The sequence below is a fragment of the Delphinapterus leucas genome, chromosome 1 (assembly GCF_059928025.1).
Source record: "Delphinapterus leucas isolate spDelLeu-1000000601 "Yukka" chromosome 1, BTC_Dleu_Yukka2, whole genome shotgun sequence".
Taxonomy (NCBI): Eukaryota; Metazoa; Chordata; class Mammalia; order Artiodactyla; family Monodontidae; genus Delphinapterus; species Delphinapterus leucas.
This window is the reverse complement of record NC_143129.1, coordinates 180,769,223-180,797,006: the sequence shown is the minus strand read 5'-3', so window position 1 is coordinate 180,797,006 and position 27,784 is coordinate 180,769,223. Positions and strand designations below refer to the sequence as shown.

The following is a 27,784-nucleotide window of genomic DNA, read 5'->3' as shown; positions in this document are numbered from 1 at the left end:
CAGTGAAATCCAGGGTGGACTTCTGACCTCTAGAACTGTGAGGTAATGAGAGTGTATTGGTTAAGCCACTAAATTCATGATAATTTTTTTACAGCAACAATGGAAACTGATATATACCATTAATTATGATGTTAGGTGTGGCTTTTTCATAGATGCCCTTAGTCAGGAAGTTCCTGTTTGTCTTGAGTTTGTTCAGTGTTTTTATCACAAAAGGGTTTTAGAGTTTGTTAAGCGCTTTTTCGGCATCTACTGAGATGATCCTGTGGTTTTTATCTTGTATTCTAATGATATTAATCGAATTTCACATGTTAAATCCGCTTTGCATTACTGGAATAAATGCCACTTGGTAATTAATCCTTTTTCTAAGTTGCTGGATTCAGTTTTGCTGAGGATCTCTGCATGTATATTGGGCCATAGTTTTCTTTTATTTTGATGTCTTTGTCTTTTATATCAGGATAATACTGGAGTCACAGTGAAACCGTGTGACTCAGAATGGGACTTGAACCCACGGTCTTTTAACTGAGATCACACGCTTGGTCTCAGGACTTTATGAAGCTCAGGTTCTTGATGTCTCATTGCAGAAAGAATTCAGTGAGAGACAAAGTGGTAGGTAAGAAGTGGATTTATTTAGAGAGAAACACACTTCACAGAGAGTGGGCAAGAGCTGCACCAGAGTATGGGGTTGTCAGTTTTTATAGGGGTGGGTAATTTCATAGGCTAATGAGTGGGAGGAGTATTCCAGTTATTTTGGGGAAGGGGTGGGGGTTTCCAGGAATTGGGTTACCACCCACTTTTTGACCTTTGTGGTCAGCCTTGAAACTGTCATGGCATCTGTGGTGTGTCATTTAGCTTGTTGATGTGTTACAATGAGAATATAGAGGCTCAGGGTCTAGTGGAGCCATCTTGGACCTAGTTTGTTCTGATCAGTTTATGTTGTGTCCTTGGGCTATGTCATTCTTTTAAAGGTTATGCCCTGCCCCCTTCCCTCCTGGATCAATAGAACAAGCTGGGAAGTGTTCCTTCCTCTTCTAATTTTAAGAAGATTTTGTGAAGAACTGGAATTAATTCCTCTTTAAGTGTTTGACAGAATTTACCAGTGACACCATCTCTTTCTGTTGATCATACTTAGAGCTTCTTGGATGTGGATAATGTTTTTTTAATCAAATTTAGGAAGCTTTCAGCCATTATTTCCTTGAGTATTTTCCTGATGGTTTTTCTCTCTTTTCTCCTCTGGCATTTCCATTACATGTATGGTAGTGTACCTAATGATGTCCCACTTTTCTTGGAATTCTCTGTTCATTTCACTTCCTTCATTTTCTCTCCATTCTTCTGATTGCACCGTCTCTATTAGTCTACCTTTAAGTTTGCTTATTATTTCTTCTGTCAGCTCAAATCTACTGGTGAGCCCCTCTAGTGAATATTTCATTTCGGTTACTGTACTTTCCAATCCCATAATTTTAGTTTGGTCTTCTTTTGTAAAAAATATTTTTTATCTCTTTGTTGGTATTCTTTATATGAAATAAGGTCATCATATGTTCCTTTATTTCTTTGAGCATGATTTTCTTTGGCTCTGAACATATTTATTATTGCTGCTTTGACGTGTTTGTTAAGCCTGACATCTGGGTGCTCTCAAAGGCAGTTTCTCTTGCCTTTTTTTTCTTCCTTATGGTCACGCTTTCCTGTTTCTTTGCATGGCTCGTACATTTTTTTTTTTTTTTTGCTGTTGTTGAAAACTGGAGATTTTAGATATTACATTGTAGCAATGCTGGATATTGATTCCTCCCCCACTCCTCCCTGGGCCTGTTGCTTGTACTGTTTGCTTATTTGTTTAGTGACTTGGATGGATATTCCAGTAAAGTCTGTTTCCCTTAGTGTGCAGCTCTGACTAAGGGGGTGCAGCCTCGGGATGACTGTTTTTCTTTAGGGCCCTCTGACTTTCCCTCATCTCTCTGCTAAGCTATCTGCCTTTGTTGGTGCTACACCCAACTGTTAGCGTAATTGCAAGGTAGGCTCTTTTGTTTTCAGCAATGTCCTGGGGTACAAATTGCTCCACCAGCTCCTCTAGGCGCAGCTCCTGAAGTATGCATGGCTTCCCTAGACCTCGGGTCCTGCAGCGTCTGTGATTTTGTCAGCTCCAGCTCCTGCTGTTTGGATGGCATCTCTTGTAGTAGCTTTCCCTTCCAGGCCCCTTGGGTAGTTTCACTGCAGAATGCCTCCAGCCAGATACTTTCCTGTGAATGAAGGGCTTTTAATAGCACCCAGGAGGGCAGATTTCCAGCAAATTTCTTTGGGTGAGGGTTGGGGTAGATGCCATCAAGTCCCACTGGTACAGCAGCAGAGCAACTATTAACCAATTCAGTGAGGCCCTCTCCAACAAGCTCTGGACCTCAAGCCAATTGGGTGAGAGGTGGGGTTTTTCCTTTGGGTGAGCTATCTCAGCCCTATTACCAATAGCTGTTCAGTATATCTGCAATTATTTTGAGCTTTCTTTACTTCTTGCTTCTTCTCTTGTGACTCCCTGTTATGGTTAATAATTCCTTCTGTTGCACTTTTCCTCACACAGTGCAGAAGCTGGGTGCTGGCAAAGCCATGTGGTCTGCAGGATCCTGCTGTGTGAGTACCTGGAACCAGGAAGCAGAGCCCTTCTCTCCTGAGATGTCTTTCCAGTACTCTTACTTTTTTTTTTTTTTTGGTACACGGGTCTCTCACTGCTGTGGCCTCTCCCGTTGCGGAGCACAGGCTTCGGACGCACAGGCTCAGCGGCCATGGCTCACGGGCCCAGCCGCTCCGCGGCATGCGGGATCCTCCTGGACCGGGACACAAAGCCGTGTCCCGTGCATCGGCAGGCGGACTCTCAACCACTGTGCCACCAGGGAAGCCCTCTTTTTTTTAAAAAAATTAATTAATTAGCTTATTTATTTTTGGCTGCGTTGGGTCTTCCTTGCTGCACTTGGGCTTTCTCTAGTTGCGGTGAGCGGGGGCTACTCTTTGTTGCAGTGCGGTGGCTTTTCTTGTTGCGGAGCACGGGCTCTAGGCGCGCGGGCTTCAGTAGTCATGGCTCACGGGCTCTAGAGCACAGGCTCAGTAGCTGTGGCGCTTAGTTGCTCCACGGCATGTTGCTTAGTTGCTCCACGGCATGTGTGATGTACTCGGACCAGGGATCAAAGCCGTGTCCCCTGCATTGGCAGGCGGATTCTCAACCACTGTGCCACCAGGGAAATCCCTCCACTACTCTTTCTTGACAATGCTTTGGTGCCAGTGGACAAAGGAAAGACGTTGAAAGGTTCCAGCCCATTTTCACAGAGCAGGCAAAAATTACGAGTTTGGAGCTAAGAGGCAATGCAGTGATAACTGGCAAAAACTCAAATGTCCTTCAGCAGCAGAAGGACAAATATACCACAAATATACCAAATATACCACAAAAGTTGTGGTATATTCATACAATGGAATGCGATACCAGAATAAGAATGAATGAACCGATACATACAACACGGAAGATACATACAATAGTGTTCAGCGAAAGAAGCCAGACATAAAGGAACACTCTGCGTGATTCCATTTGCATAAAATTCAGAAACCAGCCAAATGAGTCTTGGCTGTTAAAGGAAGGATTGTGGTTATCTCTGGTGGGTGTAGTAACTGGGGGAGGGGGCGGTGGTGACGTGGAGAAGATGCTATTTATCCTGGTTCGGGTGCTGGTCACTTGGGTGTTTTTGTTTTGTGAAAACTCCTCAAGCTTATCCTTATGATTTAAGCACCTTTACATATGCACATGTGTGCACGTATTTGTTTATTATAGCTCAGCAAAACTGGCTTGAAAAGTGAGAGGGTGTTTACTCACCCAGGTTCATTGCAGCACTAGTCACCGTTCCTCAGTTAGGTTCTCTATCTCCTTCTTACAGGAGAGGAAATGGACATGCAGAGAACAGACATAACTTACCTAAGACCACAGAGCCAGTAAGTGGAAAAGGCAGGATTCAACCCAGGTGGGCTCGCTTCTGAGTGGGTCCTGTTAACCTTGGGCTCCGCTGCCTCTCCCCAGGGGAACTGGAGCATCAGAGCGGGGTCAGGACAGCCGACTGGAATAAGAGGCCCTTTGCCCACCTCGACCAGATGCACAGGAGGAAGCCTGGCCGTGTGTCTCCTATTTTACACTTGAAAGATCAGGCCAAAGACTCCTGTGCAGCTCGCATGAGACCTCTCCCTTGGTGCCCAGCTGCGGGTTCTGTTTGAGCCTGATCTCTGCTGAGCCTTTGGGAAGCCTATCTCCCAAGACTGCCCCTGGTCCCTGTATTTCTTAAGGAAGTAGGTCCCTCCGGCTCCCACTGGTCGTGTTGTGTTTATGTTTAAGAAGCCAGGTCAGGTCACAGGTCAAAATTAATCCAAAAAGAGTGGGAGGCTACCAAATGTAAAATAGATAGCTAGTGGGAAGCAGTCACACAGCACAGGGAGATCAGCTCGGTGCTTTGTGACCACCTAGAGGGGCGGGATAGGGAGGGTGGGAGGGAGACGCAAGAGGGAGGGGGTATGGGGATATACGTATGCATATAGCTGATTCACTTTGTTATACAGCAGAAACGAACACAACACTGTAAAGCAATTATACTCCAATAAAGATGTTAAAAAAAAGAAAAAGAGTGGGAGGGAGGAGACAGCCGATATGACCAGCTCAAGTCCCACTGACAGAAGTTCCTAAACTCCTCACGGGCTCGGGAACATGGTTGTCCCGTGGCTGGTGCTTCTAGCTGCACTGTGCACCTTTCTCCTGGGGGTCTTTGTCTGGGCTGTCTTTGAGCACTTCCTCACCACAGGTGTCCCCTCTACTCTGCAACATCCTGCCAAGTTCCGATTTCTGCACTGCATGTTCCTCTACATGGTCACTTTGGTGAGTTTGCACTCAGGCCCTGTCATGGGTTGGGGCACTCTCTCTCTCTCTCTGCCTTGCCCCTCCTTTCCATCTTTCATTTGCCTTCCCTCTCTCTCTTCAGACTCCCCCAAGAAAGACAGACCTTGCTATAAAGTGGGCTCTCCATGTCCGCGGGTCCTGCATCCTTGGATAGGGGGTCGACTGTAAGAGATTGAGCAATGAAAATGTTGGTATCATGGCGGTCCTGGAGCCAGTCCTTCATGGACGCTGAGGGACGGATGACAGTCCTCTCTCTTGTGCCTGCGATTCTGTTTCTCTCCTTCTTCTTGTCCTTCATCTCGCCTGCCCCCCGCCTCCTTTCCTTTCTTCAACAGCAAATATTTACTGAGTGCCAATCACCAGGCTCATTTCTGAGGATTCCCAAAGGATTCCAGACCCAGCCTCTGCCCTGAAAAAGCTTATAGCCTGACAGAATGAACTTGCTTCAGCCACAGTGTCTTCCCCCTCATGGCACACAGGCATTTTCCTCCTGCTTAGATTGCAAGCACCTGGAAGGCAGGGACCACCTTATGCATCTCTGCAAGCCTAGCCCCAAGCCCAGGGCCTGGCACCTAGCAGGTGCTTACTTACCATTTGTTGATCAATCCACCAGGGAATTCACCCAGCATTTCAGAGTGCCCACACCAGCCAGGCTCTGAACAGGGGTTTGGGATTTGGGGTAGAACGGTGCATGCCTAGAACAGCAGATTTGGAAACAGTTTGGCACTAAGAGGCAGGCAACTTGATTTAATCCCAATGTCCCAGCCCTGGGTGGAGACCTGATGGCAGCCAGACAGTTCACAATGATGACCTGTGGGGAGAACAACTGTTGAAGGAGGTGAGGAGGCCACGCTCAGCTCTGACAGCCGCTCCCTGGCTGTGTGATCTTGGGCAAGTTACTTCACCTCTCTGTGCCTTGGTTTCGTCATCTGCAAAGGGGGAACAGTTGCATTGCTTCCATCAGGTTGGTAAGAGGATCAAGATGATGGGTGATAAGGGCTCATTTGTTTGGTGATATTTGGTAAATAAGTAAAATATGTTTCTGTGCTGCTGGAATGTTTCACCAGGGAAACAGATGACTTTCCGAGGAATGAACAAGTCTATGTCATAATTACATGAACGTCACTGCCCCAAGGAGACAGGCTGAGGATGCGGTACTAGGATCTCTCTTATTAATCCTGGTCACGCACTTTGCTGGAGGTCAGGCTGTCTCAAGCCAGTGGCTGCAATCCTTATGGAATTATAGGCTAGTTTGAGGCCCTAGGGCTGAAAATGAGGGCCTCAGATGTCCAGGTGGCCCAGAAAACCCGAGACCTTTCCAACCTTCAGTGTTTCTCCTCAAGAGTAGCCCACAAGCCAGGCATCTCTGATGACAGCTGCTCACGGGAGCCTCTGAGATGGGCCGTGGAGGGTGAATCCAGCTCACGATGTCCCATCCTCGTCCCCCCAGCACTGAGCCCTCCTAGGACAGACGGCTCGTCACAAGGTGACTATGATAAGGATGATGGTATCCAAGTGGTCACTTGGTTCCAGAAGACAGATAGGTACAGGAAGGATAAGAATTTTAGGGAGAAGGAGACAGAACCTAAAAGCTTCTATGGCCCAGAAACCAGGTGTCTAGTTTTGGTATCAGACAACCTTGGGTTTGAGACCTGAATCTTCACTTGCTAGTTTTGTAGACTAATGTCTTTGAGTCTCTGTTTTCTGCTCTGAAAAATGCGGACAGCAAGAGACGCTTTTTATAGGTGTGAGGTGGGGATTGAATGAGAAATGCATTTAAGGTGCAAGGTACAGTGCTGGGCACTTAGAAAGGACTCCATAAAAATAGATTATTATTAGTATATATATCAAATCTCTGAAGGCAAAGACACAGCATTTCCTAAAATCATTATTGATTTAAAAGCTGTGATGAGTGATTTCAGCCTTACTAAAAGATATGATGACTTATATAACAAATCCTATAGATTTTATTTTATTTTTTGTTTTTGTTTCATTTTTTGACCTCTTCCCAGGGTGTGTAGGATCTTAGTTCCCTGACCAGGGATTGAACTCGCGCCCCCTGAGTTGGAAGCGTGGAGTCTTAACCACTGGACAGCCAGTGAAGTCCCTAGATTTTATTTTAAAGGGCAAACTCTGCTAGAATATTTTGTGAAAGAGTTTCAATATCCATCTAAAGTCCTGGATCTCAGGCGTTCCTAAACTAGTGATGGTCCCCTTTATACTACTACTAATACATTCTTATAAATAATATCAAAATATTATATTTATAATACTTATATATGCACATTATAACATTTATGCAAATAATATAGAAATATAATATTTATACACACAATATATTTATAATATTTATATATAAATAATATGTATTTATAATATTATATAATAATATATAATAATCAATCTTCCTTATTTGCCTCTGTCCTAAATTACCAGCTCTGGCAAATGTGGAGTCACTGTGGGAAAAAACAAACCAAATCTAACTTCCTGGCTGTATCTAGTGACCTTTTAGAATGTCGCGCTAAGAGACGTTTATCACCACATTGCATCGTTCAAAATCCCTGAAACATTTGCTCTTCTAGGTGCTGGAAATGGATTCCTCAGATGTGGGCTAAGTGGTGGGGAAAGTAGGTCATCTCCACCGCGTTGGTCACCTTGCTCCTACCTTAGGCCGGCAAATAGGGATTTTGTTGGGAGTTCCCTTTTGAGAAGCCTAAGCCTTGGCAATGGGGCAGTGGGGACGGGGGTGGGGTCGTCTCCATGGAGTGAATGCACTGGGTCATCCCATAAACCTGGGGCAGGACCCAGTATGAGCTCACACTTACCAGGACCCACCAGTGACACACTCCATATGGGTGGTTGCATCTAATTCCCAAGCTTCATCCTCAGGGACTGTAGACTCCATTCTTCTATTTTATAAAATGAGGAAAACTGAAGCTCAGAGAAGGTAATGCTCAAGATCTTTCAGTGAGTCGGTGGTAGTAGAGCTAAGTCTTGAATCGAAATCTGCTGGCCTTAAGAACCCAAGCTCCTTCTAGTTTAGTTCTACATCTTACTTGTTGACAGGCAAGGCACTTGACCTTGGCATGCCTCACTTATCCCATCTGTGAAATGGAGCTTATAATTGTGCTTGACTTAGGAGGGTCTCTGAGTAGTTTAAGCCAGTTAATAATCCAAATCACTTGGACCAGTATTGGCATGTTGTAGGAGACTAATAAGTGTCAGCTGTTCTTATTATGTTCACAATTATCCCGTGCTGTTTTCTTTATGACAAAGACACATATTCCATGCGAGGTCCACGGAAGAGATGATCCATTATGGCTGAAATGCATTTAGTACATGAGATATGATACCATGTAACTATATTTCATGAAATATTCAGATATTTTGCTTGTTTATAACTAGAGTGACCATATTAATTTAAAAACAATGGACTTCTTTTCACATTCGGCAAATATATAGCCTTTGTGGCATTGCCCCTTCCCCCTGAGCCCATGGCAGACATCCTTAATTGATCCCATGACTCTTTCCTGTTGAACACAAATGAGACCTAAGGGTCTGTCATAACCCAGAGAGGCAATGATGGTGTTGACCCAGGTGATGGGCCGTCTTTGCCGTCTTAGGCTGGGAGCCAACGAGAGGGAGGTTGCCAGCCAGCTGCCTTGGACATTGGCTTTGATCAGTTCAATGCCCAACCACTCAGCCCAAACGTGGGCTAGCTCTTTGGCAAATTCATACCACTATTCAACCAAGAGCTTTGGGGAGGAGATTCTGAAAGCCCAATGCTTTATCTGGACACAACCTAGAGCCTGATGAGCCCTAGGTTCATGCCCTTGAGGCAGATAAGAAACTGCAGAAACATCCCAGCAGTTACAAGGGGCAGGAGTCATCCACCATCCAGGTGGATCCTAACCTCTCCTAATATCTCCCGCTCTTTCTCTTACCTCTAACAGGGGAATATACTTGAGAAATTGAGGATTTGCTCCATGCCCAGATTTATTCAGTTTTTGCACAACCGCGTGAGAATCAAGAAGGACCCTGGGCTTGTGGTAACCAACCTGCGTTTTGGAACTGTACCCATGAGGCTGTTCCAGCCCAAGGTGGCCTCCCCCAGCCCCCGGCGAGGCATCGGCATCTTCCGCGGAGCGGGCGCCGTATTAGGGAGCCTGGGTAAGATGGTCCCCGGCGGCTTCGTGAAGGAAGAGCCTCATCTTCATGCAAAGCTCTACCCACCCCTCCCATGGGAACCTTGTTGGAGTCCCTCCAAGGAATCAGCAGCTGGAGGTTTTTATAGGGAGCCCTGACTAAGGGCTTTGGGCTCAAGTCAGCAGATGGTGTGAAAACATTCTTTTTTATACTATGATACTCTTGGTCAAGGAGAGGGTGGTGAAGTGGCCAGGGCTGGAGTGGGGTGGCGTTTGGTGTTTATGACCCTGCAGTGTTGACTCTTCTTCGCTCCCTCACCACTCACAGCCATTGACCAGTCCTGTCTGTTCTCACCCCACAGTATTTCCCAAACCCATGTGTTTCTCTCCGGCTCTGCAAGATTCCTGTGATCCGAAGCCACCTTCTCTTGCCCGCATCCCTTTATCCCTACATCCCAGTAACTGCTCTCCCCATGTCACCCCTCACAGTCTAATCCTCACCCAGCAGCCAGAAAGAACCCTTAAAAATACGAGTCGGAACTTGTCAGTCTTGCAGTGAACACTTCCTGTGGCTTTACAGGGTCTTCAGGTGAAATCCCAACTCCTCCCCACAGCTGGTGCTGGCCCTGCACACCTCTCCAACCTGGTCACCCGGGTCTCCCACCTCCCACAGCGATTCACTCTGCTGCAACCATGCTGCCTCTTCCTCTGGGCTTTGGACACACCAGGCTCCTTCTCACCCTGAATCTCCTGCACTTGCTGTTCCCAAGTCCTGCAAAGTGTGTCTCCCCTCACCGCTGCTTTGCAGGACGGGTGACCCCTTCTTCATTCTTCCAGTCTGATCTCAAATGTCTCTCCGCAGAGTGGGCTCCCTGGACGTCTTATCTAAAGAACTCTCCCTGCCCACTCTAGTGCCCTACCCTATGCCCGCCCCCCACCTCCATCCCTGACATCATCCTTTAAAGTTTTCTTCATGGCACTTGTCGCAATCTGAGCTTATCTCATTCCTCCGGGTGTTTCCTTATTTACCGTCTGCCTTCCCTAACTAAAAGTGGAAATTCCAAGAGTGCGAGAAAGTCTTCTATTTTGCTTGCTACAGGATCCTCAGGGCCAGGCCTGTGGTTTTATTTTTTGAATGGATGTATGAGTGCATGAATATATAGATGGATGGATGGGCAAATAACTGGGTGAAAGGATATGTTCATGAACCAACAAACAAATGGATGGATGGAGGGATGGCCACACAGGAGAAAAAATTTTTTAAATTAATTTTTATTGGAGTATAGTTGATTTACGATGTTGTGATAGTTTCTTGCTGTACAGCAAAGTGAATCAGAAATACGTATACATATATCCACTCCTTTAGATTTCCTTCCCATTCAGGTCACCACAGAGCATTGAGTAGAGTTCCCTGTGCTATACAGTAGGTTCTCATTAGTTATCTATTTTATACATAGTAATGTAATATGTCAATCCCGGTCTCCCAATTTGTTCCACCCTCCCCTTCCCCGTTGGTAACTATAAGTTTGTTCTCTACGTCTGTGTCTCTATTTCCGCACAGGAGAAAATTTGCCCATGTGAAGAGGTGGGCTGTTGGCATTACATGTTCCCTGAGATTAGGGTGTACTGCCACCTGGTGGTGAAAATACAACATCTGAATTTGCTGCCCTGAAGCTCTCCCCTTTTCAGAAGTTAATTATGAATCATCTCCCATCTACTGGCCTCACCCTTGTCCAAGATCACTCTTCCCTTTCAGAGGCCCCGGGGAGCACCCCCATTCATTGGCTGGGTCTGTACCCCTTCCTCTGTGGAGGGATGACGTTATTTCCAAAAGTAAAACTGGGGCTCACTCAGCAAATGTTTACTGAGCACCTACTTTGTGTCAGACCCTCTTTGAGGCACGGGGGACACTGTGGAGAACAAGAAAGGTCCTCATTGGAGCCCACTCAAATCAGGGGGCTGGACAGTGAAACAAATGAGTAGGGTAATTTCACATCGTGGTAGCACAGAGCGATGGAGTAGAGAATGACTCAGGGAGCAGATTTAATTTTTCCTATCAGAGGAAGCCTCTCCGAGAAGGCAAAGTTTGAGCCCAGGATCAACTGATGAGAATGAGCCGGCCCTACAGGGGCCGGGAAAGAGAGCTCCAAGCCTTATGGGAATGGGGTCAGGCAGGTGAGGCACCCTCCGTGGCCTCCGTATTTAAAGGGGCACCCAAAACCACAGTGATCCAGATAAATATATTTTTATGCAATATTAAAAATATCAGTATTGATGCAGAAAACTAAGATGAAAAACACCAACGTTTATATAAAAGCAGGATGCAAGAGAGCTGGGTAAGTCGTGCAAAAGCAAAGGAGGATTCTATTTAAAATTTCGATATGTTGTTCATCACGGACGTTTCTGGCATTCATTTTGATTCCTTAAAATATTGCACCAAACTATTATTTATCTTGGATAATGAGTGTTTGGACGCTCCCTTAATTTTGCGCCCAAGGCGAGTGCCTTGCTTGCCTCACCCTAGTCCCTGCCCTGTTAAGGGAGAGCAAGTGCAAAACCTTGGGTGCTCAAGAGAAAGAAGAATGTCGGGACCACAGAGTGGGGGGCTGAAGTGGGGAAGGTCGGCAGGACCAGGTCGTGGCTAGCAGTCGTCTCCACTCTGGCTGCGTGCACTTTAGAATCACCCGGGGGCTTGAGAGTCATACTCACACCCAGCTCCTACCCCAGGCCGACTGTCAGTCTCTGGGGATGGGATCCAGCATCAGTATTTTAAAAAAGCTCCCAGATGACTTAAGCCAGGTCTGAGACCTCCTTAGGAGCTGCCCACTCTGAATCGTTTTGACCCTTCTTCTGTCACCTCCCCAAACCGTGTTAACAAAGCATGTACCTGCCCCATTGTTGCTTCTCTCTGCCAGATGGTCAATCACCACCTCCCCTGACACTGGAATTGCCTGGTGGGATTTGAGAAATCCTGTCGCCTGTGCTCCCACCCTAGAGATTCTGATTTTTTGGTTTGGGGCTCAGCCTGGGCACCAGAGTGTGTAACCACCCCCCCCCCCCGTACTTCTATAAATAGCCAGGGTTGAGAACTGCTGAGTTAGACGTGGTTTATTTGGTACAGATTCTGTGTCTGGCACTGTGCCCGTGTGGTCAATGCATTAATGATCAGGCTGCTCTCTGAGAACCTCAAACATACTGCTTGACTCATAGAAATGGCCCATGCGACCACTGCTTACTTCTTAATAACATCTATACATATATATAATTATTGTTCATATTTCAGGGCAGACACGCCCACCTTCCCTCATCTTGGCTTTGTTGGTTTCAAATCACCAAGCCTTCTAGGTCCACAGTTTCCTCTACTGTAAAAGAAAACGTTGCAGCTGGGGAGCCGCAAGGCACATCTGAGCCCCGATATTCAGGAGATTGGGGTGGACTCAGGCGTCTGACTTGGCTTTTTGTGTTGTCCCGGCAGAGGTGGCCAGAGTCACTTCGCAGGAGCCAAGAATAGGAAGAAAGGGAAGATGTCACACCCAGTGCCAGCACTGTCGGTAGCTCTTCTTGGGGGCTGGGGAGCAGTGCTGGGGCCCGTGGGGCACCGACCTCCCTACAGGTGGCTGCCGATGTGTCGGTTTTGTCTTGCAGACGTGAACCGCGCCCTGTGTGGTTTTCTAGCCCAGGAGATCGACTCTGTGCTGCTGTCGGTTGGGTGAATTGTTGGAGAAAGTCGGTGGGTGTTACCTGGGTGACAGAAGGGAGGGGTGAAGCCTTGGATGATTTGCAGAACAGAGGGAGAGGAGGTCCTAGGCCCCGAGAGAGGCACTCTTGCACATGCATCCATGGAGACAGGCGCAGCATCGTTCAAAACAGCCCAGACCCGAAACAACCCAAATGCCCCTTGACGGGGAGTGCATGAATCAACTGTGATAGTCAGTGTTATATTGCACAGCTAATAAGGCGTTATGGGATATGACATAGCTGTTCAAGTAAGGCATACCATACTGTGGATGAATATTGACAGTATAAAATTCAGTGAAAAATTTTTCAAAAAATTACATAAAGCCAGATACTTTGTCTACAAAATTAAAAACAATTAAAATCATAATAATACTTTTAAGGAATATACATAGATACAATGGAACTATGTAAAAAGGAAAGAAAAGGAGTGATGGATGCGGGATTCAAGGTAACTGTTCTCTCAGACTGGGAAGGCAGCGAGGTGGGATGGTGGTGGGGGTATTAAGGGCTTGGCTGAAAGTTCTGGTCAAGGTCCTGGCTGTGGTTTGGGGCGATGATGGTGCAGGTGCTTTTTGCATTGTTGAAACTAATACCTTCAAGTCCCAGTCTGGGTTTAGGCTGGGTTCGAGTCTCGGCACGTGGGTTCAAGTCCCAGTCTGAGGTGCACGGTTTCAATTAGGCCTGGGACAAACTTTAAAATATTTGTTTCTAGGCTTTTTTTTAGCTTGGGGCCATTTTGACTTAAAAAATAACTTTTTAGCTTTCCTTTAATGTTATTTGAAATAACTGAACAAAAAACTCAAATTAAATAATGTTTAAACGTGTCTTTGGGAATGAATAAATATTAATATTATTAATATTAAAAAGCCCCTAATACCTAATGGACTTATGAACTAACTAGCTAACAAATTAACTGCTGGCCATGCAGGGACCAGTGTTGGGAGCGTCTCAAGAAAACCATGACTCAGGGCACCTGAGGTTCTTTGAAAAGAGGAGAGGGGGAGCTTTTTAGTGGATGGAGGGGGCCATGGGTACCACTCACCAGAATTCCGGTTCTTAATCCAACAGATTACAGCAATTTACAGGGAAACAGTTTAGAGAAGGCAAGTGAGAGGAACTAAAAACTGCCCTTTTAGGTTCAACCTCTAGAACAAGCTCCCTCATACAACTTACTTAAAGTAACTTCCTTAGCATCTCTGGTTTTCTTGATGAGATTGAGGAAGACAGCATCTTTCCAGGATCCATCAACATACCTCCCAGCCGGCTGAGCCTTGTGTCTGAAATTCCACCATCAGAGTTCCGCCAGACTCTACATCTCTGAAGGGTGATAATAAAAACATCCCTTGAATGCATAAAGGTGTTAATAAGCACCTCTGTTAATACCCTGTAGGAAATTGTTGAGGATATTGTTATTCTAGATAGTTGAAAAGACCTAGCACGCAGGCCAGACTGGTTTTGATCGACAGGCTGGTGGAGGAAGAAAGGCAGGTAAGGTTCTGCACGCTGCCAGGGGGTTGCAGGTGGATGGTGCCTGTGAGGAAATGCCCCGAGAGCACTGTACGGGGGGAAATGGTCAGGAGCTGGGTGCCCCCTGATTCCTCATCAAGACATAATGGGGTTTCTTAAGTAAGCTCCTGGAGGAGATCAACCTTTCAACTGTTTGGTTCTGCATAGCCTTCACCCCTGTGGTGGATGGGCAAGAGAGAGTCCAAGGAGGCATGGGCATTTCTGCTTCCTTCTGGCAGGTCTGCGTTGTGATCTGCGGAGACAGCGCTGGGGCAGGGATCGCGACCTTGACCTCTCAGACCTTGGTGGGCAGATCCGGTCTTCCTCGGATCAGGGCCCAGGTCCTGATTTATCCCATTGTCCAACTCATTAATTTTTGGCTGCCATCCTTTCCGCAGAACCAACACGTCCAGCTCCTCACCCGGAAGTTCATGATGCGTGTTTAAATACGTGCTTATCGACTTCTGGTGGGATGCCACCTTGAGTGGTGCTTTCATTCCCCCGGAAGTCTGGAAGAAGTACTGGAAGTGGGTCAGCGCGGACAACGTACCCAAGAGATTCAAGAAGACAGACTACCAACCTGTGTTTCCTGCCCCTTTCAATGAGGCTGCCTATCTAGAAAACGATCCCTTGTTGGATGTGGAACATACACCCCTCATAAACGTTGATGAGACCATTGCCCAGCTTCCCAAGGCCTTCCTGGTGAGCTGTATGACATCCTCCATGATGACATCTTGCTCTATAAGAAGTGCTTGGAGGACAAGTGGGTCCCCGTGACGTGGTACCACGTGGAGGATGGCTTTCATGGATCTCTGATATTATTTGATTGGAAGCCTTTCTCTTTCCCATGCTCCCTGAAAATTGTGAATGCTATAGTCAGTTGTATAAAGAGCACACTGTAACCCTGGGGCCCTGAGTAGGGCATAGCAAGTATGGTCTCTACTACGTGCTGAGTCCTTTGATGAATTGTATTTTATTGATTAAGGAGATGCTAAGTCAGGGCTTACCCTGCAGGGGAAGGATGAGAAGTAAGCTAAGAATAGTCTTGCCTAGTGTTTGAGAAAATCCAAACTGTGTCTGTTTCCTTTCAGTGCCAACAGTGTTCAATTCTGGATCTAGCAGCATTCTCTAACATTCTCATTCGGTTGAAATAAATAGTCAATGGAGAAAAAAATGCCTTTAAAATTTCTCAAAGCTCTAACACACAAGGCCTCTGCAGAATGAATGCCAACAGCTGGCCATACTGTCCATTGTGGGTATATACCCATAATGCTGAAGCAATTTTTGGGGTCAGGTATCTGTTGGAAGAGGGGGCACCTAATTGTTCCTGGGGCCAAAGGTCACCAGCCAAATTCCTGCAGATTGGTTACAGATTGGTTCCAGTTGGCCTGAGAAATGCTGCTGCAGTGGATCTCTGCCCTCAGTAGAGCCACATTTGGGCTGGACTAAGGGGAAGTTTTGGAAGAGATCACTGGAAAGGGAGATGCAAGAAGAAGCAAGAGGAAGGCAGTGAGGAAAAGGGTGGGCTCTGGGAGCTGGGGACTTTTCCTGGGCTTAAGTCTTTAATCTGAATTCCAAAACTAGATCACTGGTTACCAAGAGGCAGGGTCTCAGAGCCAAGGCTGTCTTGGGAATCTCTGGGTGCCATCTGGGATACGGAAACTGCATTCCCTAAAGCAGTAAGGTGTCAGATTTCTTTGGTGCACTTATATATTGGTCCCACTTTTACAAAGAACCTTGCCTTCACTTAGCTCACACCACTTTCTCTGCTCACAGAGAAAAGGAAGAGAATAATTATATTGCATGCTGGGGGCAGTCCACATTAGCTTTTGCATTGGGCCTGTGTTTGCTAGATACATTTGTAGTAGCACTGGGCCTCTCTGCAGCCTAGTCCTACCCAAGTGCTAAAGTTGGAGAATCTCTCTTCTCTGCAACCATAGCATCTCTTGGTGCCAAGGACCTCACCTATGACTGATGGAGGAGGGAGTCGTGGATTCTTGCAGAGGGGACAGATATCTACATAAGCAGTTTGGACTGGGATCCTGGGAGCATGGACAGGCATCATGATCCATGTGTTATATGCAAGCAGCTTTGATGGAAAAGTTTGTTAATTATCTATTGCTGTGTAACAACACTACCATGAACTTGGTGGCTTAAAACAACACACATTTATTATCTCACAGTTTCTGTGGGTCAGGAGTCTGAGAATAGCTTAGCTGCAATCAAGGTGTTGGGGCTGTGGTTTCATCTGAGGCTCAACTGGGGAGGGATCTACTTCCAAGCTCAGTCAGGTTGTTTGCAGAATGCAGTTTCTTGAAGTTGTAGATGGAGAGCTTCAGTTCCTTGCTAGCTGTTGGCCAGAGGCCTCTATTGGCTTCTAGAACTTTTTGCACGTGATTTTTCCCCACATGGCTGCTTTCTTCCTTAAAGTGAGCAAGGGAGAAAGACTTAAGCAAGCTAGCCACTAAAATCTAAAGTAATTTAATCACAAATGTAATCACATATATGCCAACACCTTTGCCTTATTCTGTTAGTTAGAAGCAAATCACAGGTCTTGCCCCCACAAGGGGATCACACAAGCATGTGAACACCAGGGGGTGGAGATCTTGGGGGCCACTGTAGAGTCGGTCCACCACATAAGGTGTCTCCAGAAGGGGATGGGAAGAACAGTCAACACAACTTCTCTGCCTAAGAAATACATTGGCTTGACTTTCTGGAGCTAGTGATGAGCTAGCTGTACATTATGGGCTGTACATTGAGACTCTTCCTCATAGGGTCCCCCAGGAGAGGTCCTCTCATCTCTCCCCGGTCCTAACTCCCGTCACATCACCGTCATCTGGTTTCCCCAAGGGGCAGTAATCTGGACCTTCCTCTAGTCTCTTCCCAGTCTATTTTTATGATAAACTCTATGCTCTTGCATTAGTCAGGGTCCAATCAGGAGAAGGAAATCACACCACTCGTCTTCTTTTTTCCTTTGCAAGTCTTTATTAGCCTCAAGTACAGTAAAATCTTCTGAAGACATTTTCTGACTTCAAGGATCTACCTAAAAATTACATCCAGGAACACTCATAGGAAAGTGTGGACACACAAAGTATCTGGACAGCTGAATGTACCACAATAGAAGATTTGTTAAGTAAAAAGTCAAGATTATTGATTTTTTTTAAGGGCTGGGCAAAGACATAGGGCTCTTCTAGTCTAACCAATCATTAAAAAATTTTTTTATTCTAAAATAGTTGATTTACAATGTTGTGTTACTTTCTGCTATACAGCAAAGTGAATCAGTTATACATATACATATATCCACTCTTTTTCATATTCTTCCCATATAGGTCATTACAGAGTATTGAGTAGAATTCCCTGTTTTATACAGTAGGTCCTTATTAGTTATCAATTTTATATATAGTTGTGTGTCTATGTCAGTCCCAACCTCCCAATTTATCCCTCCCCTCCTCTCCACCCTGGTAACCATAAGATTGTTTTCTCTATCTGTGACTCTATTTCTGTTTTGTAGGTAAGTTCTTTTGTAGCATTTTTTTTAGATTCCACATACAATATCATACGATATTTGTCTTTCTCTGTCTGACTTACTTTACTCAGTATGATCATCTCTAGGTCCATCCATGCTGCTGCAAATGGCATTATTTCATTCTTTTTTATGGCTGAGTAATATTCCATTGTCTATACGTACCACATCTTCTTTATCCATTCCTCTGTTGATGGACATTTAGCTTGCTTCCATGTCCTGGCTATTGTAAACAGGGCTGCAATGAACATTGAGGTGCATGTCTCTTTTCAAATATGGTTTTCTCTGGGTATATGACCAGGAATGGGATGGCTGGGTCATATGGTAGCTCTATTTTTAGTTTTTTAAGGAACCTCCATACTGTTCTCTATAGTGGCTGCACCAATTTACATTCCCACCAACAGTGTAGGAGGGTTCCCTTTTCCCCACAACCTCTCCAGAATTTATTGTTTGTAGATTTTTTGATGATGGCCATTCTAACTGGTGGGAAGTGACACCTCATTGTAGTTTGATTTGCATTTTTCTAATAATTAGTGATTTTGAGCATCTTTTCATGTTTTTTTTTTTTTTTTTTTGGCCATCTGTATGTCTTCTTTGGAGAAATGTCTATTTAGATCTTCCACCCACTTTCTGATTGGCTTGTTTGTTTTTTTGTTATTGAGCTGCATGAGCTATTTGTATATTTTGAAGATTAATCCCTTGTCTAACCCCATCATTTTGCAGTTGAGGAAACAGCTGCTCCAAGAGTGAGATGATTCACCCAGGATCACCCGGGGATACTCGAGGCATGAAAGGGGGAGTGGCAAGAGTGTCTGAAAAATCAGGCGAAGTATAGTTTGCACAGGCTTTGTAGGCCATGTAAAGAAGTTTAGAGTTTAGCTTAAAGCCTTTGGGATACTAATGTTTTTAATCACAGAAGCAACATGATTAGATTTATATTTTAGAAAAAGTGTCCTGGAGGAAGTTGGGAAACATGTTGCAAAGGACTGAATGGTTAGTTAAAATGCTACAACAATCCCCCATCCCCTCCCTGCTCTCCACAAAAGCAAAAACAAACAAACAAAAACATATATACACACACACACAAACCCCCAAACAATCTACTAGAACGGAACAAGGGATGGAGGAATGGGATGACAATATTGGCTGTAGGGCTAGAGAAGAGAGAACAGAGTTGCATCTTATTAAGGAGGTAGAAGGAGACTCAACAGCAGTTTGTGACCAGAGTAGGTGGGGGAAAGTGTCGAGGGGTGAGCATAGTGCATAGCATGAAATGACTAGGCACATGGACTCTGAATCCAGTGAGTTACTTAACCTTAATGGAGCTGGTAAGCATGTCGTTTAGAATACCTTAGTGAGACATAAATAAAGTGGGGGGTGGGACATGAACCCCTCAACAATCAAGGGGGCAACCATCCTAGTGAAATTTCCGGGGGCTCAACTCCAAGATAAGAGAGAAGTTGCTGCCCTTGTATCACCTACTATGACAAATGCACAATGCTCATTAGGCATTTCTGGATTTGGGGGAGGCAACATGCTCAGCTACAAAACTCCTCATAGCCTATTGCCTTTTTTGAGTGGGGACCAGAGCAAGAGAAGGCTCTGTAGCAAGTTCAGGCTGTAGTAGAAGCTGCTCTGTCACTTGGAAACCCTACCGCATATGACCAGCCAGTTACTGTCAACCTGTACCCTACAACTGTTGTAGGTCCCACCTGGCTGACCCCAAAATCGTAAGCCATATTTTCTTTCCAGGGGCACCGTGTGTTCCCATGGGGCCATACTTCTTGTGTGGAAGGTGCATATTAACTTGTGTCCCTCCCCGAAGTACAGTGACTTGTGCCTCCCAAGAGGTGAAAAACCTCATATGAGGGCTTCGAGTGTTTAAGGAAACATCACCTTGGCGCTAACATACATTCAGATAAGCCCTGACTCCCTGCCCAGGGTTACTGCAGATAAAATTGCTTTCGTGTCCCTCCTTGTGGGATGAGGCAGAGTTTGCACAGTTGTTAATACATCCTGCTGTACCTGGATTTATGCTTCAGGTCCAACAGAAAAATCAATACAAAACTTAAGAGAAAGCCACTTGCCTTTCCAAGGTAAATCCTGATGGATTATCAGAGTTTTTCACCTGGTTGCATCTGCTACCTGTTAGCCTGATCCTAATTCTTGGGGCCGTGTAGAAAGTACTGCTAATCAAATGCCCTGTAAGATGAACTAAAGACTTCCCCCCTCCTCCCAGCCTCTGTCAGTCAGGTTAATTGGAGTGGATGAAGGAGAGGCATACTCATGGAAAAATTTGCCAGAAGACAAGACCATGTGGAAATGAGGAAATCTTTTTGGGACACGATTCTCCATGGGTCTTTCATGTTTCTGTACTTCTTGTGAACAGGCACTGGTAGCTTTGGATCCAGACTGTCTTTTCAAAGACATTTGTAGAGTAAACAATCCTGGAGGACAGAGGTAGTGTTCCGCGCCCCCCCAACTGTTTCCAGAAGAGGGCAGCTTTGTTTACTATCTGGTATAATATAATAATGGGGAAGTTTTAGGCTGGCATGTAAGGAGCTTAGAAGTTGTCATTCCATGGTAACAACAAGGCAAAGCTGGACAAGCTGAAAATTAACAACCCTTCTTCTTAGATCCATCAGGGGAGTGAAGACTCCGGGAAAACCACTGCCTTCCCCAGCCCTCATCCCCCGCAAAAATGTTGGTGAGACATACAGGCACATGCAGAGGATTACAACTTACTGGAGCAGAAACCGAGGAGCAGAAACTTCCATAGGAACCAGTGCCAAGGTAGGAAAACCTGAACTGTAACTGTTCATTGCTGGAGGACAAGGCTGGGGGTTAAAAACTGCAGGGGTGCCTGTCACTGGGAAGCCCCCACACTTTTGTGAGTTTTGTCTCCAGGAGTTCTATCAGATTCTCACAGTGAATATTGGAGAAAAATTCCCCTCATGCTTCTGGCATGCTTCCAGAGGGGAAAAGGAACCCTTTTGAAATATGCCAGAGCATTCTGTTTTCCTTAACAAGGCCTGCTCTCAGGAGAATCTATTTTGCCAAGTCCGAGTCGGCTAGAGAATCTATTTTATCAGAGCCTAACATACCTGGGGAAGGGAAATACCCAACCCCAGCCCTCTCCAGCCATCTTGTCCCATGTAACATGAGGGGAGGGGAATTTGGGGTTGAGAAGCATTGGTGAAGTTCACAGCCCTGGATGCACAAGCTCACTAAGATACTGAGACCTAATCATAGGACTATACAATGCTTCCTCTCCCCCCACACCTTACTGCTACATTACTAAGAGCATATGTACCATCATTCATTCTGTTCAGTACATCATGTCTACCCTTCAACAAAAAATTACAAGGCATACTAAAAGACAAAAGCCACATGTTGAAGATACTGAATAAACATCAGAACCGGAGTCAGATATGGCAGGAATGTTGGAATTATCAGACTGGGAATTTAAAAAAACCACACAACTAAGGCTAATATGCTAAGGGTTTCAATGGAAAAAGTAGACAACATGCAAGAACAAACAGATAATGTAAACAGAGGATAAAAATTCTAAGAGAATAAAGAACAAATGCTAAAGACCAAAAACACTTAAACAGAAATGAAAATTGCCTTTGATGGGCTCATTAGGAAACTGAACACAGCTGAGGAAAGAATCTCTGAGCTTGAGGATATGACAGTAGAAACTTCCAAAACTGAAAAGCAAAGAGGAAAAAAAAAAAAAAAAGACAGAATATCTAAAAACTGTGGGACAACTATAAAAGATGTGACATATTGGGTTGGCCAAAAAGTTTGTTCAGGTTTTCCTTATGGAAAAAGTCAAATGAACCTTTTAGCCAGCCCAACATATGTAACAGGAATACCAGAAGGATAAAAAAGAAAGAAAGGAAAAGAAGCAATATTTGAAGCAAAAATTTCCCCCAAATAATGTCAGACACCAAACCACAGTTCCAAGAAGCTCAGAGAACACCAAGCAGGATAAATGCCCCAAACCTACACCTAGACAGATCATATTCAAACTTCAGAAAATGAAAAATAAAGGAAAAAGTCTTTAAAGAAGGAAGAGGGGAAAAATGCCTTACCTATATATAGAGGAGCAAAGATAAGAATTACATCTGATTTCTCCTCAGAAACCATGCAAGCAAGAGGAGAATGGAGTGAAATATTTAAAGAATTAAGAGAAAAAACCCATCAACCTAGAATTCTGTAGCTGTTGAAATTATCCTTCAAAGGTGAAGGAGAAATAAAGACTTTCTCAGACAAAGAAAAAATGGGGAAATTTGTTGCCAGTAGACCTGCCTTGTAAGAAATGTTAAAAGAAGATTTTTGTTTGTTTGTTTGTTTGTTTGTTTTTGAGAGAAGGAAAATGATACATGTCAGAAACTCAGATCTACATACAGAAAGGAAGAGATTTGGAGAATGAATAAATGAAGGTAAAATACTTATTTTTCTTTTCTTAGTTGATCTAACAGATAACAGTTTGTTCAAAATAATAAAAGCAATAATATATTTAATTACATGTGCTTATGTGTAAGTGAAATGAATGACAGCAATGATACAAGGGACAATAGAGAGTAATTAGAAACATTTTGTTATTGTAAGGTACTTGCACATGGAACATTCACCAGCATGGTCTAGGTCCTGGGCCATAAAACACACCTTAATAAGTTTAAAAGAATAGAAATCATACAACATTTGCTTTCAGACCACAATGGAATTAAACTATAAATCAATGACGGAAAGACAGCTGGAAAGTCCCCAGATACTTGGAGATTAAAGACACACTTCTAAAGAATATCTGAGAATGGTGGGACAACTGTAAAGAGTGATATATGTGTAATGGGAACACCAGAAGGAGAAGAAAGAGAGAGAGGGAAAGAAGCAATATTTGAAGTAATAATGACTAAAAAATTTTCCAAAATCCTTTGACGTGGGTCAAAGAATCAATCTCAAGAGAAAAATTTTTTAAAAAACCATTGAATTGTACCCTTTGTTTTAATTTTTAATAATTAATTAATTAGGTTACACTCAGGCTTAGTTGTGGCAGGTGGGCTCCTTAGTTGTGGCTCGCTGACCCTTAGGTGTGGCATGCGAACTCTTAGTTGCGGCGTGCATGTGGGATCTAGTTCCCTGACCAGGGATGGAACCCGGGCCCCCTGCATTGGGAGTGCAGAGTCTTAACCACTGTACCACCAGGGAAGTCCCTCAATAGAAATTTTAAAAATATTTTGAGCTAAATGAAAATGACAATACAACTTATCAAATTTGAGGGACGCAGTGAAAACAGTGCTTACAGGGAAATTTATACCATTGAATATGCATATTAGAAAAGACGAAAGATCTAAAATCAATCATCTAAGATTCCACCTTAGGAAACTAGAAAAGGAAGAGGGAATTATGTCCAAGGTAAGGAGAAGAAAAGAAATAATAAAAATTAGAGCAGAAATAAATGAAATTGAAAATAAGAAATCAACAGAGAAAACAAAAAACTCGTTCTTTGAAAAGATTAACAAAATACATAAGCCCCTAGCCAAGCTAACTAAGAAAAAAAGAGATAGGACACAAGTTCCTAACATCGGAAATGAAAGAGGGGACATTATTACAGATTCCATTGACACTAAAAGGATAATAAAGGGAAATTATGAACTACTATATGCTGACTGATTTGATAACCTTGATGAAATGAATGGAATTCCTTAAAGACACAAGCTGCAAAAAACCCACACACAAAAATAGGCCGTCTGAATAGGCTTATACCTATTAAAGAAATTGAATTAAATTAATAAACTTTCAAAATAGAAAGCACCAAGCTCAGATGGGTTCACTGGTGAATTCTACCCAACATTTAAGTAAGACATTATACCAGTTCACTTCCAGAATACAGAAGCAGAAAGAATACTTCCTAACTTGTTCTGTGAAGCCAGCATTACCCTAATACCAAAACCAGATAAAGACATTACAAAAATCCCCCTAACCCCACCCCAAACAATGGACTACTATGTCTTATGAACATAGATGAAAAAATTGTCTACAAAATATTATCAAATTGTATCAAAAATATATATAAAAAAATTATACACCATAATAGAGCGGGGTTTTTCCTAGGTGTAGACGCTGGCTCAACATCTGAAAGTCAATTAATGCGATCCATCAGGTTAACAGGCTAAATAAGGAAAATCACGTGATCATATCAATAGATGCAGAAAAAGCATTGGACAGAATCTAACACTCATTCATGGTAAAAACTCAGCAAACTAGGAGTGGAGGGGAACATCTTCAACTTGATAAAGAACATCTACAAAAAACCTACAGCTAACATTACACTTGATGGTGAGAAACTTGAAGCTTTTCTGGTAAGATCAGAAAAAGGCAAGAATATCCCTTCTGACCACTGTTATTTGACATTGTACTGGAAGTCCTAGCAAATGCAATAAGATGATAAAAGGAAATAAAAGGTAATTTGTGACCGCCTGGAGGGGTGGGATAGGGAGGGTGGGAGGGAGGGAGACGCAAGAGGGAAGAGATATGGGAACATATGTATATGTATAACTGATTCACTTTGTTATAAAGCAGAAACTAACACACCATTTTAAAGCAATTATACCCTAATAAAGATGTTTAAAAAAAAAAGGAAATAAAAGGTATATAGATTAGGAAGGAAGAAACAGAACTGTCTTTGTTCATAGATGCCATGATCATCTATGTAGAAAATCTGAAAAAACTGACCAAAAAACCTCCTGGAACTAATAAGTAATTATGGCAAAAATGCAGGATACAACATTAATATATAAAAGTCAGTTGCTTTCCTATATACCACAATGAACAAAGAGGAATTTGAAATTAAAAACATATACCATTTAAATTACTCCCCATGGGACTTCTCTGGCCATGCAGTGGTTAAGATTCCGCCTTCCAATACAGGGGACACGGGTGCGATTCCTGGTCCGAGAAGATCCCACATGCTGCAGAGCAATTAAGCCTGTGCACCACAACTACTGAGCCTGTGCTGTAGAGCCTGTAAGCCACAACTACTGAGCCCGTGTGCCACAACTACTGAAGCCTGCATGCCTAGAGCCTGTGCTCTGCAACAAGAGAAGCCACTGCAATGAGAAGCCTGCACACCGCAACGAAGAGTAGTCCCTGCTCGCTGCAACTAGAGAAAGCCTGTGCACAGCAATGAAGACCCAATACAGCCAAAAATAAATAAAAAAACAAATAAAAAATGTTTAAAAAACTAAACAAATTACTCCCCCCATTTTAAACCTTTATTTATTTATTTATTTTTTCGGTACGCGGGCCTTTCACTGTCGTGGCCTCTCCCGTTGCGGAGCACAGGCTCCGGACGCGCAGGCTCAGTGACCATGGCTCACGGGCCTAGCCGCTCTGCGGCACGTGGGATCTTCCCGGACTGGGACACGAACCTGTATCTCCTGCATCGGCAGGAGGACTCTCAACCACTGCGCCACCAGGAAAGCCCAATTTTTTTTTTCGTAAATATAAGCTTTGACATGAGAATGATACCATTTATTTTTGCCCTCTTTTCAACCATACAAATATTTATGGAGTGTCTGTGGTATGTCAGATACTGTCCTGGCTCTGGGATATAGGACTGAGTAAAATCAGACTGAGTCTATTGATTATCCTTTGTTTTCCAGAGTTTACATGAGCTATGTGATTACTAAGGAGCGTGACTCTCTACTTCTGTCAATTGGGTAAGAGAGAGAGTGCAGTGGGTGAGATGCTGATGGGCAAGGAATGCATGGCAACGAGGAGGGGTCTCAGATCTTCTTGTTTGGGTTTCATATTGAGTTGAACTGACCTCCATACCCTGGAGTCAACCGCAGCAGACCAAATCATCAAGAAAAGGAGGAAATTAGGAAGGAATAGTTAGGTCAACTCAGAAAGAAAAGAGTAAAGAAGAGGGATTATTTCCTACCTGGTAGTAACAATATACTACAATGCAAAGACATAGTCATACTAGCAGCATGATGCCAACGCAGGAAATGACAATAGGCCCACAGGGCAGAATAAAGGGCTCAGAAACAGACTTGTTAGGTGATTGGTGATACCCCAAATCAGTGAGGAAAAGATGGATTGTTTAGGAGATGGTGTTGTGACATCTCATTCAAGACAAGAGGAGAAATAAAGATTGGTTAGCACCTTACACTACAGACACTTTGTATAGAGGTGGAATCCAGATGGCCTCAGAACCAAAGCAGGAGAGGTAAAACTATAAATCTACTAGAAGAAAATGTAGAAAGATATTTCTGTGGCATAGAAATGGCAAGCAACTTAAATAAAATACAAAAAGCATAAATCACGGGGTGAAAAATGGTATGGATTGGATACACAAAACTTAAGAATTTCTGCTCAAAAGAGACACCATAGAAAAGTCATCAGAAAGATGATAGTCTCAGAGAAAAATCATATGATGTCTGAAAGTAACAAGAGATGTCCAGAAAACACAAGGGATTCCTGAAACGCAGCAGAAAAGACAGAAATCACCGCTTAAAAATGGGTAAAAGATGTCAAAAGGCAACTCACAGAATGGGAAATATAGCTGCTATGTGGATATGAAAAAGTGTTCCAATCCACTATAAATAAAAAATGTAAATTAAAACAACAGTCAGATGTGCCTTTGTAATCTATCAGATGGGCAAGAATGAGAAAGAGGGCAGTTGCTGCTGAGGATGTGGGGAAATGGAAATCTTTGCTTGCTGCTGCCTAGGGAGCTGCAGGCATCTGGGAGATTCTGACAAGTATTTTTTTTTTAATTAATTTAATTTATTTTTCACTGCATTGGGTCTTCGTTGCTGCACGTGAGCTTTCTCTAGTTGCGGCGAGCGGGGACTGCTCTTCGTTGCGGTGCGCAGGCTTCTCACTGCGATGACTTCTCTTGCTGAGGAGCACGGGCTCTAGGCGCGTGGGCTCAGTAGTTGTGGTGCGTGGGCTCAGTAGTTGTGGCTCGCGGGCTCAGTAGTTGTGGCGCACAGGCTTATTTGCTCCACGGCATGTGGGATATTCCTGGACCAGAGCTCAAACCCGTGTCCCCTGCGTTGGCAGGCGGATTCCTAATCACTGTGCCACCAGGGAAGGGAAGCCCTTTGGCAGTATTTAGTCAGTTAAGTATGTGTCTACCCGAAGGCCCAACCACCCCTCTGCGTGGGTATTCCCAATAAACTGTCACCCAGTGCTGTGACATACATGGCATACATCAGAGTGCATACAGAGACAACCTGTTTCCACCACTAGGAAAACAATGAGTAAAACGGCTTGCATTGATATTGTGGAATACTGTTCAGTAACTACAAAGAACACGTAGACACAGCAACGTAGATCTTAAAAACTCAGTGAGAATTAAAAAAATATAACAGACAGAATGAAAACAACAACATAAAATTTATGTTAATTAGAAAACACACAAACAATACAATGTGTTTTATAAGACATGTATATTCACAGACATGTATCAAACATACTTGGGCGGGTGCCTATGGGAGAGGAAATAGAAATGGGGAATAGAAATAAAAGGAAGTAAATTAGTAAAACAGGAGTGGGACCGCATAAGGACTGATAATGGTTTGCTGTGAGCATGAGCTCCAATTGAAAACATTCGCTAGATGGAGCAAGCAGGAAGCTGAGCTCGATCAGGGGCACCGGGCTTTGAGCAGGATGGCCAGCCGTGGGTAGGAACCTGGGGCACGTGAATGGGATTGCATCAGATATGGGATTAATGAGGGGTTCTCAGAAACTGCTTGGTCCAACTCCCTTATTTTCCAGGAAGGCGTCTGTGATCTGGCGAGTTATGGGTCCTCAGAGCCATGAGTGGCAAAGGTAGGACCAGAAGCCACAGTTTCTGCTGCCCCCTCAGCGCAGGGATTTTCCTTCTGCACTTCATCTCTTCGGCCACGGGGAGGCGCCTTCACAAGGGCGGAGGCAGCAGGGTGTCTG

The 27,784-nt window shown here is 44.1% G+C and overlaps 1 protein-coding gene across 1 annotated transcript; it reads left to right on the top strand.

The window, feature by feature from the left end:
• The first annotated feature begins 4,399 nt into the window (after positions 1–4,399).
• On the top strand, positions 4,400–16,485 carry AADACL4 (arylacetamide deacetylase like 4). The gene is given in 6 exon segments (XM_089916356.1): positions 4,400–4,885; positions 8,860–9,076; positions 12,697–12,755; positions 14,406–14,731; positions 14,733–15,004; positions 15,007–16,485. Coding segments are annotated over 6 exon segments (1,233 nt in total). The 5' UTR covers positions 4,400–4,717; the 3' UTR covers positions 15,198–16,485.
• The last annotated feature ends 11,299 nt before the right edge of the window (positions 16,486–27,784 follow it).